This window comes from Marmota monax, unplaced genomic scaffold, assembly GCF_021218885.2.
Source record: "Marmota monax isolate L192 unplaced genomic scaffold, Marmota_monax_Labrador192_F-V1.1 WCK01_AAM20220418_F8-fsc00024, whole genome shotgun sequence".
Taxonomy (NCBI): Eukaryota; Metazoa; Chordata; class Mammalia; order Rodentia; family Sciuridae; genus Marmota; species Marmota monax.
In genome coordinates, this window is record NW_026695224.1 from 9,564,989 (window position 1) to 9,582,400 (window position 17,412).

The 17,412-nt window shown below is 43.3% G+C and overlaps 1 protein-coding gene across 1 annotated transcript in view; it reads right to left on the bottom strand.

Moving 5' to 3' along the window:
- Positions 1–14,105: 14,105 nt before the first annotated feature.
- LOC124086753 (uncharacterized) overlaps positions 14,106–17,412 on the bottom strand; it is a 28,495-nt gene continuing 25,188 nt past the window's right edge. Inside the window, exon 5 of the mRNA XM_058575938.1 lies at positions 14,106–14,703. Within this exon, the coding sequence (XP_058431921.1) occupies positions 14,400–14,703 (304 nt within the window). The 3' untranslated portion in view covers positions 14,106–14,399. The remainder of the gene's footprint in view (positions 14,704–17,412) is intronic.

The following is a 17,412-nucleotide window of genomic DNA, read 5'->3' on the forward strand; positions in this document are numbered from 1 at the left end:
ATAAAATTATCAGAAAAGGTATTCTACACAATCAGTCATCAAAGAAGATTGCAGTAGCTACTTAAATGTAAGACAAAATAGACTTTAAGACAAAATTTTTATAAGAGGCAGAGAAGAACAATCAATCACCAAGAAGATACAAAAATTATAAACATGTATACACCTAACAGGTCTCAAAATCCATGAAGCAGAAATTTGCAGAATTGAAGAGAGAAATAGTCTTTTAATAATAATTGGGAATTTCAATACCTCACTTGCAATAGTGGATAGAAAGTCCAGACACAAAACTGTCAAGGAAAAAAACAGATTTAAAAAATAGTGTAAACCAACAAGCCACAAGAAACTTTGAAAGTTTGAAGTCATTGGAAATAACTTCTCCTCCTAGAACAGAGTGAAACTAGAAATCAATAACAAAAAAATAATAAATTAATAAAGTTCATAAGCATGTGAAATGTAAAAACACTCTTAAACAGCTGATCTAGAAAGAAATCACATGGCAATTAGAAAATATTTTGAGAGGAATGGAAACAAAAACACAATATATCACAAGTTACGGAGTACAATGGAAACTGCCTCAAAGGGATGTTTACACATTAAATGTCCACATTCAAAAGAATATCTCAAATCAATAACCTAATCTTCTACTTTAAGGAGCCAAAATCAGCAGAGCCACTAAATCCAAAGCAAACAAAAGGAAAGAAATAATAAAGATTAGAACAGAGGTTAAAAAAAAAAAAAAAAACGAGGATTGAAATCAATAAAGAGAATCAAATGAAACCAAAACTTGGTTCTTTGAAAAATTGACAAAACATTTTCTAGATTCATCAAGACAAAAAGAAGATTCAAATTACTTAAATTGGGAATGAAAGTGGAAACATAACTGCCAACTTTACAAAATGTTCTTCAGGCTAAAAGAAAATGACAAAATAATGCAAATGTATCATGAGGCTCCTAAAGACACAGAAGTAAAATAGAGGGCAAAAGGAATTACGTTTTCTTTAAGTTTCTTATAATTATGTAGCTGAAAAACCCAGTAGCAGAACCCTCAATAGCAGAGAACTCCCCCAAAATCCTTAGGAAATATTTGATTAATTTAAAAGAAAATAGGAAAAGGGGACAACCACAGAAAGAACAGGTAATAAAAATATAAAATTGACAGGAGCAAAAGTTACTGTAATCCCAGTGACTCAGGAGGCCAAGGCAGGAGGATCATAAGTTCAAAGCCAGCCTCAACAATTTAGCAAGGCCCTAAGCAACTTAGCAAGAGCCTGTCTCTAAACAAAAAATAAAAAGGGGGCTGGGGATGTGGCTCAAGCAGTGGCGCGCTCGCCTGGCATGCATGCGGCCCGGGTTCGATCCTCAGCACCACATACAAACAAAGATGTTGTGTCCGCTGAAAAACTAAAAAATAAATATTAAAAATTTCTCTCTATATCTCTCTCTCTCTTTAAAAAAATAAAATAAAAAATAAAAAGGACTGGGAATGCAGCTCAGTGGTAAAGCCCCCCCAGGTTATATCCCCAGTGCTAAAGAAAAGAAAAAAAGTCAAAATCAATATCAAAAAGGTAGAATTAAGTGTACCTATACTAGCAAACACATTTAACGAAAAATAGACTGAGCAGTACAATTTAAGAGGGAGATTTTCAGTACATTCAGAGCAGCAGATTTCAAGACAAGAAAAATTACTAGATAAAGATGGCCATTATTTTATTGATGACTCATGTTAAGTAAAATAAGCCAGACTCAGAAAGGGAATGATATTGATCAAATTATGTTATATATGTATATAAACATAGCATAGTGAACCCCACTTTTATGTATAATTTTAATGCAACAATAAAAATGATAATAAATAAAATATATTTTCTATTCACATTTGGCTGAATCCATGGATGCAAAACCCACGGATATGATTATTTAATAGTCTTTGTATGCACATAGCAATAGCACTTCCAGATACATGAAGTAAAAAATGAACTGAAAGGAAAAACAGAAAACATAATCACAGAAGTTTCAACACAACCTTCTCTCTACAATTAATTGAATAAGGTCAAATCAGTAATGGTGTAAATTTGAACAGCATTAATCAATTTGCTAGGACTGACGTATACAGAACACTGCATTAACAACTCTAGTCTATGTATTCTTTTCAGGTATACACAAAACATTTACCACACCATATGATGTGCAAGTTTTAACAAATTGCAAAATATTCAAATCATGTCGATTATATTCTTTGACCTCAGTGTTAGAAATCAACAACAGAAAGATAATTAGAAGATTTCCAAACTCTTGAAAGTTAAGTAACACACTTCCAAATTACCCAGGAGTCAAGAAAGAAAATCACAAGAGGAACTAGAGAGTGGAGTTCAGGGTTTGTGGACTCTTAGATAAAAGATGGGTTGATCTGTACAAGCAGTCTAGCCCATTGCTGACCAGTTGGCACTCCAAGGTGTGTGTGTATTCAAGGGAGTTTTGCCTTTACTGGCCAATTTTCAAAAGCAAGAGGCTAACAAAGACTTGTTGATTTGCAGAAATGTATTCATTAAACCAAGTTGTCATTGGTTTGTTGGACAAGTTTATAAACCATTTCTGGTGACTCCCTGTGATCATGGGTACAAAATAGTCTTACTAACTTTATTAAAACATTTTAATTCTCAACATACAAAGAATCAGTTTCTTTCTATTAACCAAAAAATCAGAAACTGGACATTGTTAAATGCCAAGAATAATAGCACTAGAATATTAAACACTCAGGAATAGATGAAATGGAAGATTTGAAAGACTTCTGTCTTTAAACTATAAAACATTGATATGAGAAATTAAAGAAAAACTTAAATAAATGCAAGATAAATCAAGTTCATGTATTTAAGGACTCAATATTATTAAAACTGTCAACTCGCTTGATTCTATTTTGAACTAGAGTAAATTCAATGCAAATAAAAACTTGAGCAGGCCTCTATTGTTGTGCTTTGGTTTGGTTTGATACAGTAAAAAACTAATTCTAAAACTTATGTGGAAAACCAAAGGACATTCAAATATGTTGAAGAGCTTACTCTATCAGATATCAAGATTTACTTTAAGGTACCTTGACCCTTACCTCATCACACAACAATAATTAGCTTAGTATACATCATAGACCTAAATGTGAAAATTAAATTATGAAAATTCTAGAAGAAACACAGGAGAATGTATTCATGATACTAAGATAGGCAAGCAACTCTGATAATATAAAAGGTACTAACCAGGCATAAAAGGAAAAAATAATAAATTATACTTCATAAAAATTAAAATATTTTTCTCACCAATAGACAACATTGAAATGACAAGCCAGTAAATGGGAGAAAACCTTCATAATGCATCTATTTGACAAAGCAATCACATCTCAAATATATAAGAACTACCATACCTCAATAATGAAAAGGCAAGTACTTTCACAAAAGAAGTTATCCAAATAGCTAATAATCACAAGAAAATATGTTCAATATTATTCACCATCAGGTTGGTGTAATTCAAACCACACCCACCAAAAGGGCTAAAAATAAAAATATTTTAAAGTGAATTGTATCAAATATGGTAATGATGCAAAGTATACATAGCTGGTGGGAGGTAAGATGGTAAAAACTATTTTGTAGAACTGCTTGGCATGATTCTAATAAAATTAAACATCCACCTACTCTGTAACTGAAGAATTATACTCTTAGGTAAATAACCAAGAGAAATAAATGTGTATCTTCACAAAAATACTTACAAAGGAATGTTCATAGCAGCTTTATGGCTAATAGTCCCAAACTAGAGACACATCCATTTTAATCAACAGGAAAATGGATAAATGAATTGTGGTACATTCAAACAACTGCATACTAGTCAGCCACAAAATAAAGGATATGATTAACATACTCAGCAATATGGTTGGATCTCAGAACCATTTTTTTGACTAAAAGAAGCCGGATACCACAGACAAAGCTGATCTATGGTGGCAGAGATCAGAGTGGTGGTAATGTCAATGGGGAGTATTAGGGGAAAAGGGGCAATAGAAATTTTTGAGGTTATACAAACGTTTTGTGTTGTGATCTTAATGAGCACCTGAGTATAAACACATGTAAAGATGTATGAAGCTGATTTGAAATTTCATTGACTCAAGGTAAATTATATTTCAACAACTTGCTGGAGGATAAATCAATAGGGTCCCATTTTGAAAAGTTCTGCTGGGTTGTAAACCCAGGGTGTTGGAAGTCAAGGCCATTGCTGTATTCACTCGCTGTCAAGCCTGAGTCACTTTTGTTCCAGACTGTACTCAGGTAACGAAGCTGAACGGAATGCCTTGCTGACTTCCACATATGCCCATCTGGACTTGTTCCTGGAGCCAACTGTTGGATTTGGTCAGCTCTTCATAAGTGATTCTCAGTGGCCAAAAGCCCAGCTCAGACCACAGCCCTGAAAACACTCTGGTCCATTCCAGGAACTGGACTGTTCTCTGCCTCAGGGTAGGCTCATCCATCAGACCAGGTTAAATGGCTCTGATTTTCATGAAGAAAGAACCAACCAAGATGACGCCTGCATAAGTGAAGAGTTGAACTACACAGAACTGCACATAGGAAGTATGTGAGAAGTCCAAACCACAAACTCAGGAGCACTTTAACCACAGCTTTATTCAAACCCAACTCAACTTCTATATGGAATGTCCATCAACACCCTTTAGAGTTGAAATCCCCGTCCACCACTGTTTTCAGACCCAAGTGTGGCTCTGACCCTGATCATTGTTTTGTGCTTCTGCTCTTTATGCTTTGGATTGGGAAGATCCTCCAAAGGCTCGTGTGTTGAAAGCTTGGCCCCCAGTGTAGTCATGCTCAGAGGTGGGGCTTTGGGAAGTGATTGGATCATGAGGGCTCTGACCCTATCAATGGATTCATCATTGCGGGATTCATAGCCGATGGCATTTCTGGGAGGTGGTGGAAACTGTAGGAGGCAGGGACTAATTGGAGAAAGTCGGTGACTGGGAGCATGCCATGAACAGGTATTTTCTCTGCCTAGCCTCTTCCTCTCTCCCTCTTTCTGTTTCCTCAGTCACCATGAAGTAAGCAGTTCTGCTGACCCTTCTGCCATAATGTGCTGACTCACCACAAGCCCACACTTCTGGGGCCAAGTGACCTTTGGATTGAAACTCCTGAAACTGTAAGCCAAAATAAACATTTCTTCTTTTTTAACTTGACTATCTCTGGTATTTTGCCACAGCAATGAAAAGCTTACCAACATATGCTCCATTTCTGGACTTGAGTTTGATCAGAGATTTTTCTTAATGTTTGCTCTATATGGTGTCTGTCATTGTGGTGAATTTGGTGTAGGGAAGGGTGTCAAGGCACAAATGAACTCACAGCACAGTCTGACACAGAAATCGCAAACTTACTGGTATTCATCAGCATGAGTCTTATCTAGTCTATTGAAGGCTCAATTAAACCTCAGAAATCCAGAATTGATTCTCATTTTTGCTGCTTTATTCTGATTCTTTCTTTCCTGAAGCAATGACTGTAGAATGGCCTACCTAACTGACTAGGAAAAGGCCCAGTGGTCACAAGGAATGAAGGAGAATGTAATATATTAAAATGTTATTTTTCCAATGCGTTCTTAGGGAGTGTTGACATTAACTTCACTGAATAGCTAATATGCGTAACATTCTGGGCAGGAGGTTAGGAGGGTGTGTAGAAACATAAGGCATAAAGATTACCTTAGGGAGCTTTGATTGAGATCAGGGCATTACCACATAAATATAGGCAACTCTAATAGAAGGTTAAGTGCAACTGATATTTGGACAAGTTTAGGATGTAAGAGAGAAGATAGTTATGCTAAGGCAACAGCATTAGTTAGCTTTCTGTTACTACAACAAAATGCCCAAGAAAATAAACTTAAAAGGAGGAAAGTTTATTTTGGCTTATAGTATTGGAGATTTTTCATCCATGATCAGCCCATTTGTTTTTGGGTCTATGGCAAGGCAGGACATGATCATAGAAATGATAGGAAAGCTCTAAAACTTCAGCTCCTTTCCAATGGAGGAAATTAATTATTTAAATTATATACGAGTACTCACATTGATATTATACAATAATTATTGAATAGTTACTGGCTTTGTTATCCATGTCTTCCACGGTGCTAAACACTTTGCCATTATTTAATCGTGCTGCAACTCTGAAGTTGGCACATTATTATTCCCATTTTATTGATGAGACAATGAAAGCCGAGGAGAACCGAGTACTAGTTCCCATCTTACTTCCTTTTACCCAGCTTGTACCCACTGCTCTACGCTGCAAATGTGTCTTTGGAGACAACAAGCAAAACTGCACAGATTCCAGGAGAAGTATAACTAGGAAGGGCTAGACCAAAGCCAGCCTCCTCGTCACAGGAATAGGGTCCCTGAGTATCAGAGGGGACAGGGCTGGGACCAGAACCCAGGTTCCAGACTCCTGACCAGTATCTTCCCTGTACAGGTGATAGTAGCTTCTCCCTTTCCTCTGCCAAGGTGCCAATCACACACTCTGCTGGGCCCTGTAAACGATACAGGGTGACATGCATTGTCTCATTTAATCCCTGTGACAACCCAGGAAGGTGACAACACCATGGTTTGGAAAAGTTATCTTACCAAGGTCCTGGCAGCATTGGAAAGTGAAACTCCCTGAGGATGTTTGCTTCTATGTCTATTTTCTCCTCCTGGGGAGAGAAGAGCTCATCTCAGGGAATAAGTTCACAAAAGTAGATTTTCTGTTACTTGGGGGCCATGGGAGCTTTCTGACACCCCTAGTCAAGCCCCCTCATCCCCGTGCCCCAGCTCTGGGCCTTCTTGGGGCTCTGGAAAGAGGTCCCATTCTCCTCTTCTCTACCTTGGGTCTGCAGGGGACTGCTAAGTGCTCTGCCCACCTAAAGCCGAAGCCCAGGGCACCGAACACCAGGGGATCTCTGCCTGCTGTCCTCAGCGGGAAATAAAGCATTTTTCCTGGAGTGGGGGAGAGCCAGCAGGAATCTGGGGGCAGGGGAGTAACAGTCATTAGCTTCACTAAAAGGTCAAGACACCTCCAGGGTTGACAGGGTGGCACTCCTTAGAGCAGGGAAAGAAATGGTCCCCGGATCTTCTAGGTAGCCCAGAATTCTGAAAAGGGGCCAAGGTGAAGGTTTGCTTTGCCTTTCTTAGGAGATTCTTGGAAGGGAGCAAACCCACAGAAATCTGTCTTGGATAGGATAAAAACAAGTAAAGACCAGGATGCATAGACACACTCCCAGAATCCCCTGGTGTCCTGATGGGAGGACCCTGACAGAGCATCTTCTCCAAGCCTCTCAATGTACAATGGGGAAACCAAGATCTAGCATGGGACTTCCATGTTTCTTTTTACTTAACTGACATTTACAGCAGACATATATCACCAGGCGTTAAAAAGCTAATCTGCCATTCACAGTAACTACTTGTAATAGTAAAAAACTTAAGCCACCTCAGATGCCCAGCCTTAGTAGCATAAATAAACATTAGTTGAATAAATTAATTGTGGTATTAGTTGAATAAATCTATGCAAGGAATACAATGCAGCATTGAAAAAGACTGAATGGCTACTATACATCAGGAAAGAAAACTCCCAGAGTTTTATCTATTTATTTATGTCAAACTAAAAAAGCCAAACCCCAAAACATTTATCCTGCTTAAGTTCCACAAAGCAAAGTTCAAAAGGAGTCAAACTAAGCAAAAGCAACAGAAGTCAGAACAATGGTTGCCCCAGGATGGATAATAACTGAGGGGTCTCTAGGTGCTGAGAATGCTCTGTATTTGGATGCGCAATGTGGTGACATTAGCCAAAAAATTGTACAAACCGCTGAGGATTTCTACACATACGCTGTATGCCTCACACTTCATTAAGAAATGAAAAACAAAGAGATTATCCCTTAAGGTCATGTTTATAAAGTCATGCAGGGGCATTAAAAGAATACTTTGAAAGGCAACCAGGGACGTGTGAGGGAGTAGATTTGTAATACAGGAGTTGTAGTGCTTTTCTTTTTTCATATTTTTTCCTGTATTGTTTGAAACTTTGCTTAAAATGATCATAGGCTATTTTTTTTGTTTTGGTCTGATTTGGTTTGGAGGGGGCGGTAACAGGGATTGAACTCAGGGGCACTTAATCACTGAGCCCCATCCCCAGCCCTATTGTGTATTTTATTTAGAAACAGGGTCTCCCTGAGTTGCTTAGCGCCTCGCTTTTGCTGAGGCTGGCTTTGAACTCGCGATCTTCCTGCCTCAGCCTCCGGAGCCGGTGGGATTACAGGAGTGGCCCACCACGCCCAGCTGTTTTTATAATTAGAAAAAAATGGTTATTTTTATTTGCAGGAAAGACGTAATTGAAGTAAAATAAAAACAAATAAGCTTTGAAGAGGTCTTAAAGGAAAAAGATGCCAAATCAAATGCGATGGCACATCAGATACACCCAGTACTTGGGGGGCGATTAATAAGTAACCCCATAACCCCAGGAGGTCATTTCAATAAGCCAGGAAATAGAGACTCAGAAAAGAGACACCCTTTGAAGTCTCAGAAGAAAGGTTTTGTCCTTAGGAAAGCATGTGTCCATGGGAGAGACATGGGGCCCAGGAGTTCCCTGCCCTGGTCTGACCAGGTCTTGGTCAGTCTGGGAGAGACTGGACTTCATGGCAACGTTGTCTGACCAGGAAGATGAGGGCATGGTAGTGCCAACCCTGAGATGGTCACAGGCCTGGTCACCCTCATGTCCACTTTCCAAGAGACCACTGTGTGGGAGGCTCATAGATCGCTGAGTCACTCCTCCCAGCACCCTGTAGAGGAGTCCTGGTGTGTGCATTTTGTAGAGGAGGAAGCGGAGGATTGTGCTAGTCCCATAGCTGATATGGCAGCACCAGGCGGAGGCTGAGACAGAGGTTCTGAGGTGAGTCTTGGAGGCCCCACATTATTGATTCAGTGTGGATCCAAGCGTACCTTAGATGTTTACTGACATATCCCTGGCTGATCATGTTCTTGGTGACCTTTCCAGAGACTCTTCTGCCCTAGGTCCCAATGGCAGCACCCCTAAAGAGCAGAGTGGCCAAGCCCATCAAAGAAGGAAGAAGACGTCTTGGTTGAATGGCACAGAACAGATAAGTCACTTTCAGAATAGATACAGGAGTCAAGAGCTTGTTCTCTCATTGCTGTTAGGACCCAAGTCCTCTTGGAGGAGGTGCCAAATCAGATTGACTAAGAAAGGCAGCTGCACTGCATGTGCTTCCAAGCCGGGAGCCACCAGGACACCAAGGAAGCTGCTGAGGTCCCTCCAGAGCCCCAGCTAAACACTCTACCATGAAAGGGTAACCTGGGTCCACGTGGATCATTTGAGCTGAGATGTCAGGATTCTGAGTCTATCCGTTTTTCAAACTATCTCCTGAAACTTTGGTTTGTCAAAAGAGTCTGCAGGATGGCAGAGAATGGATCTTAGAAATACTTCTCCTATTTCCTCTCAATCTGTGAATCTGACATTATACATGATTCTGCCTCCCAGAGTTAGAGCAAGCCCCAATTTCTCCAGGAAAGCTTTCCTTTACTGGTTACTGTGTTCTGCAAGAAAGCCTGTAATGTAGACAAGACTGGGAATTAGCATCTAGCTAATTCCTAACAAAACCCTCATGATGACAAGAACCTCACCTTTAACAATTTGATTAGGTAAAAGTTGTGGTTCTCCCTGAGGAGCTGATTTTACCACCCTTCCATCCCAACCTCTGGGAACATTTGGCAACATCCGAAGATATTTCTGGTCTTCAAAACTACAGATATCTCAGGGCACAGTGTTGCATGCCTGTAATCCCAGCAGCTCTGGAGGCTGAGGCAGGAGGATCACGAATTCAAAGCCAGCCTCAGCAAAAGCGAGACACTAAGCAATTCAGTGAGACCCTGTCTCTAAATAAAATACAAAATAGGGCGGGGATGTGGCTCGGGGTTGAGTGCCCCTAAGTTCAATCCCTCATACCTGCCCCCACCAAAAAAAAAAAAAAAGAACTACAGTTATCTCTTGGGTAGAGGCCAGAGATACTGTTAATCATCCTACAGGACCAACCCCCACAATTATCTGGCTCAAAATGTCTATAGCAGTAAAGGCTGAGAGTGAGAGACCCTATGCTAAATATATTTTATTGCCTATTTTTTACACACTAAAAAAATTTTCACAATTTTTTTTTATTTCAATAGATTTCAATTGAACGGAGGATTCCACAGTGTTTTTCTAATTGAAAGCATTAATTAAACCCAAATCCCTCTTTGACCCCATGGCAACAATGGGGCCCAGAGAGGATAAGGGGACTTCCCAAGGTCACACAGCAGTGAGTGTAGATCCAGACTTGAGGGCAGGTCCCCTTCACCCCTATTTGTTCTCCTTTTTAACACAGATGCTTGATGTCCATCTCAGGCTTTTTCTGCAGCATAGGAAATGGCCTTGGCCCTGCTGGCTGCTCTAATGCCCTGCCCCATGAGAAGTTTCAGCAAGAGAGTTGTTTCTTAGCAAAATGTGGGATGACATTCATCCAGAACTCAAAAAAATCTGTTTGCTTCAAAAGAAAAAAGTCGGGGGGGGGGAGGGGTGGAGGGAGGAGGAACAAAAGAACCTTATCCCCAAACAGCCATTGCACAGAGAGCCAGCTGCAGGAAATTAAGCAAGATTAATACCCACTCACGTTGATCAAGGGGGAAGAAGGCAGAGGAGCTGCTCCTTAGGAATGATAAGGTTTCCTCTGAGGCACAATAACTTTGCCTCAGAGAGACAAGGAGCCTTTCTCTTTCACTCTGGAAGGATGAGCCCAGTGCCGTCCCATAATAAAGTCTGTGCAGAGGCCTGTCAGAGACCAGGAGAACTTGTCTTCCAGATTAAAAAAAAAAAAATGGGGGATGACACAGCCTCTTCCAGGGTCTAGGGACCCAAAGCCCCTCGCAGAGTCAGAGCTGGGGAGACCCTCGGTGATTGTCCAGGAGAAACGGAGCAAGAGAGTGCACAGATTTGGGATTAGGAGCAAGAGGCCAGCTTACTCGCTCTCTGCAGACACAAGCCAGGGACTGTGTGGCAGTTTACCTGCCCATCTGTATTTAACTTGCAGGCAGGCACCTGTTTTAGCACTAGGACTCTGACACTCCTGTACCGGTGTCTCTACCAGGCGTTAGATTTTTTCTGGAAGATACACCCGGGGAGTGCTCATCTGACCTGTGATGGGGAGGCTGAGACCTGCAAAAGGGGCTTGCTGAGTCAAGGGACCAGTTGCCCACCTCTCCATAGCCAGGTTAGCTTCCTGTCCCAGACAGGAAGGAAAATTTTAAATCCAGCAAGCAGAAAGTTTATGAGCACGCTCTTAAAGTTTTGTGGTTTTTTTTAAAGCTTTGCTATAAAGTGAAAATAAACTCCACAGACACAAAACACACACAACTACCCAGCCATGCCGTTTGGGAAGCAGATTCCCAGCCTTCAGTGAGGACGACTTTCCCTCACAAAATGCATGTGAGGGGCTGGGGTTGTAGCTCAGCGGAAGAGCGCATGCCTAGCGTGTGTGAGGCACTGGGTTTGATTCTCGGCACCACATATAAATAAAAAGTTTTTAAAAATGCATGTGAGCCTCCACTCCACTCTGGCCTCTCAGATCTCCTATGTACCAAGATGTCATTTATTTTCCCCAGGGCAGTGGATGCCAGCAGTACTGGAGGGCTGGAATCACCTGCAGAGACCTGAGTCGGTCCCCATTGTCCCTCCATCCATGCCACCACCACCCCCCCAGCTTCCCTCCAGCCATTTAGACCTCCTATATTAGAGGGAGAATTTAGGCCAATACAAGAGCTTTCACAAATGGTTTCTCTGACCCGACAAGGGTTGTCGCTCTGTTCCTCTTATATCGCAATAGAGTTTATTCCATCTTCATTGCATTTTGAGACTGATGAGATTCCAGCAGTTCTGAGGTTGTCTGTCCATCCGCACACGGCAGCCAGCCACAGCCCAAATTCCTCGTCCTTGTTCCTTTCAACAGGGAATGACAGAGGGCTGTAATGAGGAGCAGGAGAGTGTAGCCTCAAATAAATCCTCCCCCTTTGATCTGTGCCTCTCTGACTGTGTTTGGATGCTAAGCACAGCTTTGATCCCTGGCCTGCCAAAAGCCTCTGAAGATTTTCCCTGCTCTCTGTTCCATTTAGAATGAAGCACAAATTTCATCACCTGGCTCATCAAGGGAGGGAACAAAAAAAAAATGTGAACACCTACTCTCTGAGGATGGCGGTACCTTTTAGGAAGCCAGGGTCAGTGGGGCATGGAATGAACAGTAGAAATTTCCTTACCTGATACTTTCTGTGCAATTTGGCCAAGTCCCAAAGATGGCTGTGGCCCACCCTCCAGCAGGAAGAGAGCGCATGATGTCCTCACTGTGTACCACTCACTTCCTGGCCATCGGGACTGACACCCTGAAGACCAGCACATGCGAGACAGGGAGGAGTTTGGGAGAGGAGACCACTTTGGCTTGGTCTCCCAGTTCTGATGCTGTAGTTTGGATCTTAAAGGTGCACTCACCCTCCCCAATGGTCCGTGTGTCAAAGATTTGGTGAAACACGGCCAAATTATAGAATCAACCCAGATGCCCATCAATGGATGAATGAATCAAGAAAGCATGGTCTATATACACCGTGGAGCTTATTCAGCCATAAAGAAGAATGAAATAATCACATTTACTGGTAAATGGAGAAAATCATGCTAAGTGAGATAAGCCAGACTCAGAAAACCAAGAGCCGAATGTTTTCTCTCATATATGGAAACTGGTACAGAGTAAGAGAAAGAAGGTGGTGGGGAGGGGAGGGGATCTCGTAACAATATAGGGTAGATCAGTAGAGTAGAAAAAGGAGAGGGAGGGAGGAAACAAGGAAAGGGAAAGAAATATGAAATGAATTTAACAATGTTGTGTTATATACATATATAAATGTACCAAAAAAGAACAGCAACTTTATGTATAAAAGGGCCAATCAAAAATAAATCAAGGAGTGAAGAAAGATCAATAGAGGAGAGGAAGGAGAACGGGGGAGGGAGGAGGGAAAGGAAAGGGTCAGGATGGGGATTGAAATCAAATTCCTTGCATGTATTATTTTGTCAATAGGAACCCAATACTATTTGTAATTAGAATGCTCTAATAAAAAAAAAAAAGACTGGGTGACAGGCCATCCCAGGGTGGCACTATTAGGAGGTGGTAGATCCTTTGAGGGGTATGGCCTGTAGAAGGTCCTTAGGTCACTAAGGCATACTCTGGAAGCAACTGTGAGACCCTAACCCCTTCCTCTTTCCTTTTTGGCCCACCATACAGTCCTGCCATAGACCCAAAAGTCATGAGCCAATTGGTCATGAACTAGAACCTCCAAAACTGTAAACCAAAATAAAACTTGTCTCTTTATGAGTTAATAATCTCAGGTTTTGTTATTGTTGTTGTTGTTGTTGTTGTTACAGTAATGGAAAGCAGTCTAACACACCTGAAAACATCTGGTGAAATCATTGTTTATTCAAACTCTTCCCAAGAAGAGATTCACAAAGGATAGTGTCATCAGAGTCATCAACTACAATTGTCAGAGTTCAGGTCCTGGGGCAGTTTCAAGGGGACTCAGGAGATGCAGAATTGTAGTCCCTGTCAAATGTTCTTACCCCCCAAACTTCCAACAGCAGTAGAATCCTGCCCTCAGCCATCCATGGTGAGTCCCAAGCCCTCCATCACGTAGGGCACTTCCTGGCAGGCTCATCGTGGATGGGCCCCAAGGTGGTGTTATCAAGTGAGGGGAGTTTCATGATTGGAGGTTTGCTGACATCCACTGCTCTTCCCCTTTCCCCACGATAGCCTAGCACCCCACAGATGATCTGTGAATCTGACATTAACCATGATTCTTCCTCCCAGAGTTAGAGCAAGCCCCAGTTTCTCCAGAAAAGCTTTTCTTTACTGGTAACTGTGTTCTGCAAGAAAGCCTGGAATGTAGACAAGACTGGGAATTAGCATCTAGCTGCTGATGCAAAACCTTCATGATGACAGAACCGTGCCCCCAACAGAGAACAAAGAACCCAATGATTAATTGATGAACAGAATGGAAAAGGAAGTTTTTATTTATTAATCAGCTTGGGGACTCTCTTGACACTCTAAAACAGGCTATCTCATTTAATCATTGCAACAACACTCCAGGAAATAGTACTGTCCCCACATCACCTATAAGAACATCCAGACTCAGGGAAGCTAAGCCCTATGTCCAAGTTCATGGAGAGACAGTGATGGACAGGATTTGAATTCAGGCTCTCCTGCAATCTCAGAGTGTACAGGCAGTACATTCCAGACTCGGTTCCCGATGGTCAATGTCCCTCCAGGTAGCACACACTCCCTGGTCAACAGAAAGACTCTTGGGCTTTACCAAGACAGCCTCTTCTGAGATGGCCCTTGTTTCCTGGTGAGGGCATTTGAGGAGAGAGACATTGATTGATGTGGGTTGTAATAATACTCATTTGTCTGTAATTACTCCTTGAATTCCAGCCAAAATGGGCCACCCTGAGCAGCAGCTGGACAAGATGTCTGGATTCTCCCACGTAGCAAAGCGTTAGGAACAGGATGGTCAGCAAGGGAGAGCCAGGCGGGGGGAGAAAGCTGTTTCCATTCGATGAATATTTATTGCGTCCCTGCTCCAAACCAGATCTTGAAGCGAGAGAGAAGATAGATTTGAAGTTGAAAATGTAGTCCCTTTATGTCAACTAAATGTTTATTTTAAAAGTGCAAAAATAGAAAAAGTGGTTTTTTTCTTTTGAGGGAGTCACAGGCACATGAAGAAAAATCAGCAGTGAGATGTGATGGGCGCCATATCAGGGTGTGCTGGGGGAGCCCAGAGAAAGCTGGGGATCTGGGAAGACACCAAAGGGGTGACTTTCAAGCCAGGCCCTACGAGTCAGATCTCACATGGCTGTTCATGGTGTGAGCGAGAGGCTGAGAGGTGGGGCAGCATGCAGGCAGGAGAGTGAAGGCCATGGGCCGACATGAGGCACGGCACGCTAGAGGAAGAGCAAGAGTCAGACACATTCACTCTCCTGCCACGTGCTGCCTGGGAGACCTTGGGCAAGTTGGTTTCTCTGAGCCTCGGTTTCCTCCTCCATGAAATGGAGAGAATGATCTCCCTTACCCAGAGGGTTGTTGTGAATATTAAGTGTTACTACATATTTAATGATTAGAAGAGTTTCTGGAATATATAGGTGCTCGATAAAAGCTCATCAGTGTTTTAATAACTTTGTGCTGGTGGTGATGAACAGTAATGAGACACAAGAATAGGACTTTAGGCCATGGCCAAGTTACTGAGAGTTACAAATGCTACGGAAGGGATGAGGAATATGACCCCAGGGGTGATACAGGGTTCTCCTGTTCCAGAATAGAACTCCAGCAGGCAGAGAGCTCTGGACCCAACACACACAGCATATGGCAAGGGCCACCTCACTCTTCCCAGGGCCTCCTGGGGAAAGCAGAGAGATGAGCTTGGCCTGACATGACAAGCTCCTCACCATCAAGCCCGTCACTGTCCCATGATACGCCTGTGGCGCAGGTCTGTGGGTTCATGAGGAAGTCTCAGAAATGACTCATGTGACAAGAAACAGTCTGCCTGCCCTCTTTCTGCCCCACTCACTGCACCCCTCTGAACAACCCTTGGAATATGGTGACAGAGAGTCCACTGTCCATGTAGCCCTCCCAGGCAACCAGAGTGGCCAGGGCTTACTGGCCTCCTCTCTGGCCTCCTCACTGGGAAACTGACTGCCCCTCCCCCAGCTCCTCCCTGCACCCCTGAAGTGAGCCTAACTCTCCAGCTTTGCCCCTGCTCCTTCTCAGCAAGGCCCCCTGGCTTTCTTCGCAGCCCCCTTAAACACTGGCACCTCCTGTTCCTGTTCCTCTTCTCCGCCTATCCGCCCAATGCTGTCTGTCCACCCTATGCCATCTGTCCGCATCCCCCTGGAGATTTCCTTTCCATGGTATCTTCTCTAAAATACTCTGGTCCTCACTGATCTCTGCCTTCTTGGGACCTGTGTGTTCATGGAGAGTACCTGATCCCCAGTGTTAGTCCCTTCTACATCTTATATTACCCATAAGCACCTTGACCTGCAGGACTGATCCCCCAAATAGATAAGGAGCCCCCTGGGGCCTCTCTACTTCCCTCCCCCTCAAGTGGCCTTGGTCACTCTGTACTGCTCCAGAGGGGCTCCTCTAGGCTGCACCCCTCCTCCTCCCTTTGCCCACTCTAGACACAAATGTCTCAAAGAAAACCAAGGAAACGGCTCGAAATTTCCCAAAGAGAATGAGACACAAAGAGAATAGAGAATAAGGAACAAATGTCCCACGTTTGTCAATGTGAGGAGCAGAGTGAATGGTGAGACCGGCAGCACCAGCAAAGGGGGGGTTTCTTTTGCTGGTCTGAGTCGGGGTGCACAGCTCTCCCATCTCTGGCACCCGCTGTCCTTCAGCTCCCCCCAAGTTGAGGTGACTGGGACCCAGGGAGGTCTGGGCCAATGGCCTCATTCTTTTCTGCCTGTCCTTAATGTGGTGAGATTGGGGAGGGGGGGTGTTGAAGGGCCAGGGTCTTCACTCTTTCCAATCAAAATAGGTCAGAAAATGAGGATGAAAGTGGATTTACTAATTTCCACCCACTCTTCATGTTCAGCAGCACCAGCACCTCTGCCTGGAACTCAAGCCAAAAGCACAGGAGGAATGGCTGCAGCTAGATACCAAGAAGAACCAGCAGACAAACGGGGTGGAACACAGGCAGGAGGTAGAGAGGAGCTCTGGGTGCCTCTGGGCAAAGAAAGGACCTAACAATGTGATTGAGGACATGCGTCACCCGAGGTAGAGGGGCCTGGCCATTTGGTCTCTTGAGTTCTGTTCTGGAGGAGCTGCTATGAAGAATGAAAAGGGGGCTCCCAGGTGGAGCAGTGGTCCCCGGGAGTGTGACAGCAGTTTTGCAGCCCCACCTCTCTGTGTGGCTTCTGGGGAAGTCAGGAAATCTGGTTCCCGTTCCTCCTCCAGCCTTGAGCAGACTGGTTGCCTTGTCTGGGTTCCATGCCACCATCCTGAAAACGAGGGGACTGGACCTGATGATCTCTAAAAGACGCCCAGCCCCACCCTTCAAGGTGATTTGAGTGTCTGCCATATGCTCAGACTGTTGGACACATTGCCCAGATGAGAGTCCACCTGGGCTAGTCATCAGGTCTGCAAGTCCACTACCGGACACTCACCTCTGGTCCCTGACTGCTGGGCAGGCCCCAGTCTTAATGAGTCCTGACGTGGCACTTGGTCATGAATGGCACTGGGCACGTGACAAGGGGCACCTGCCAGCAGCTTCTCCCCCCACCCCCGAACACAGGGAGCAATGAC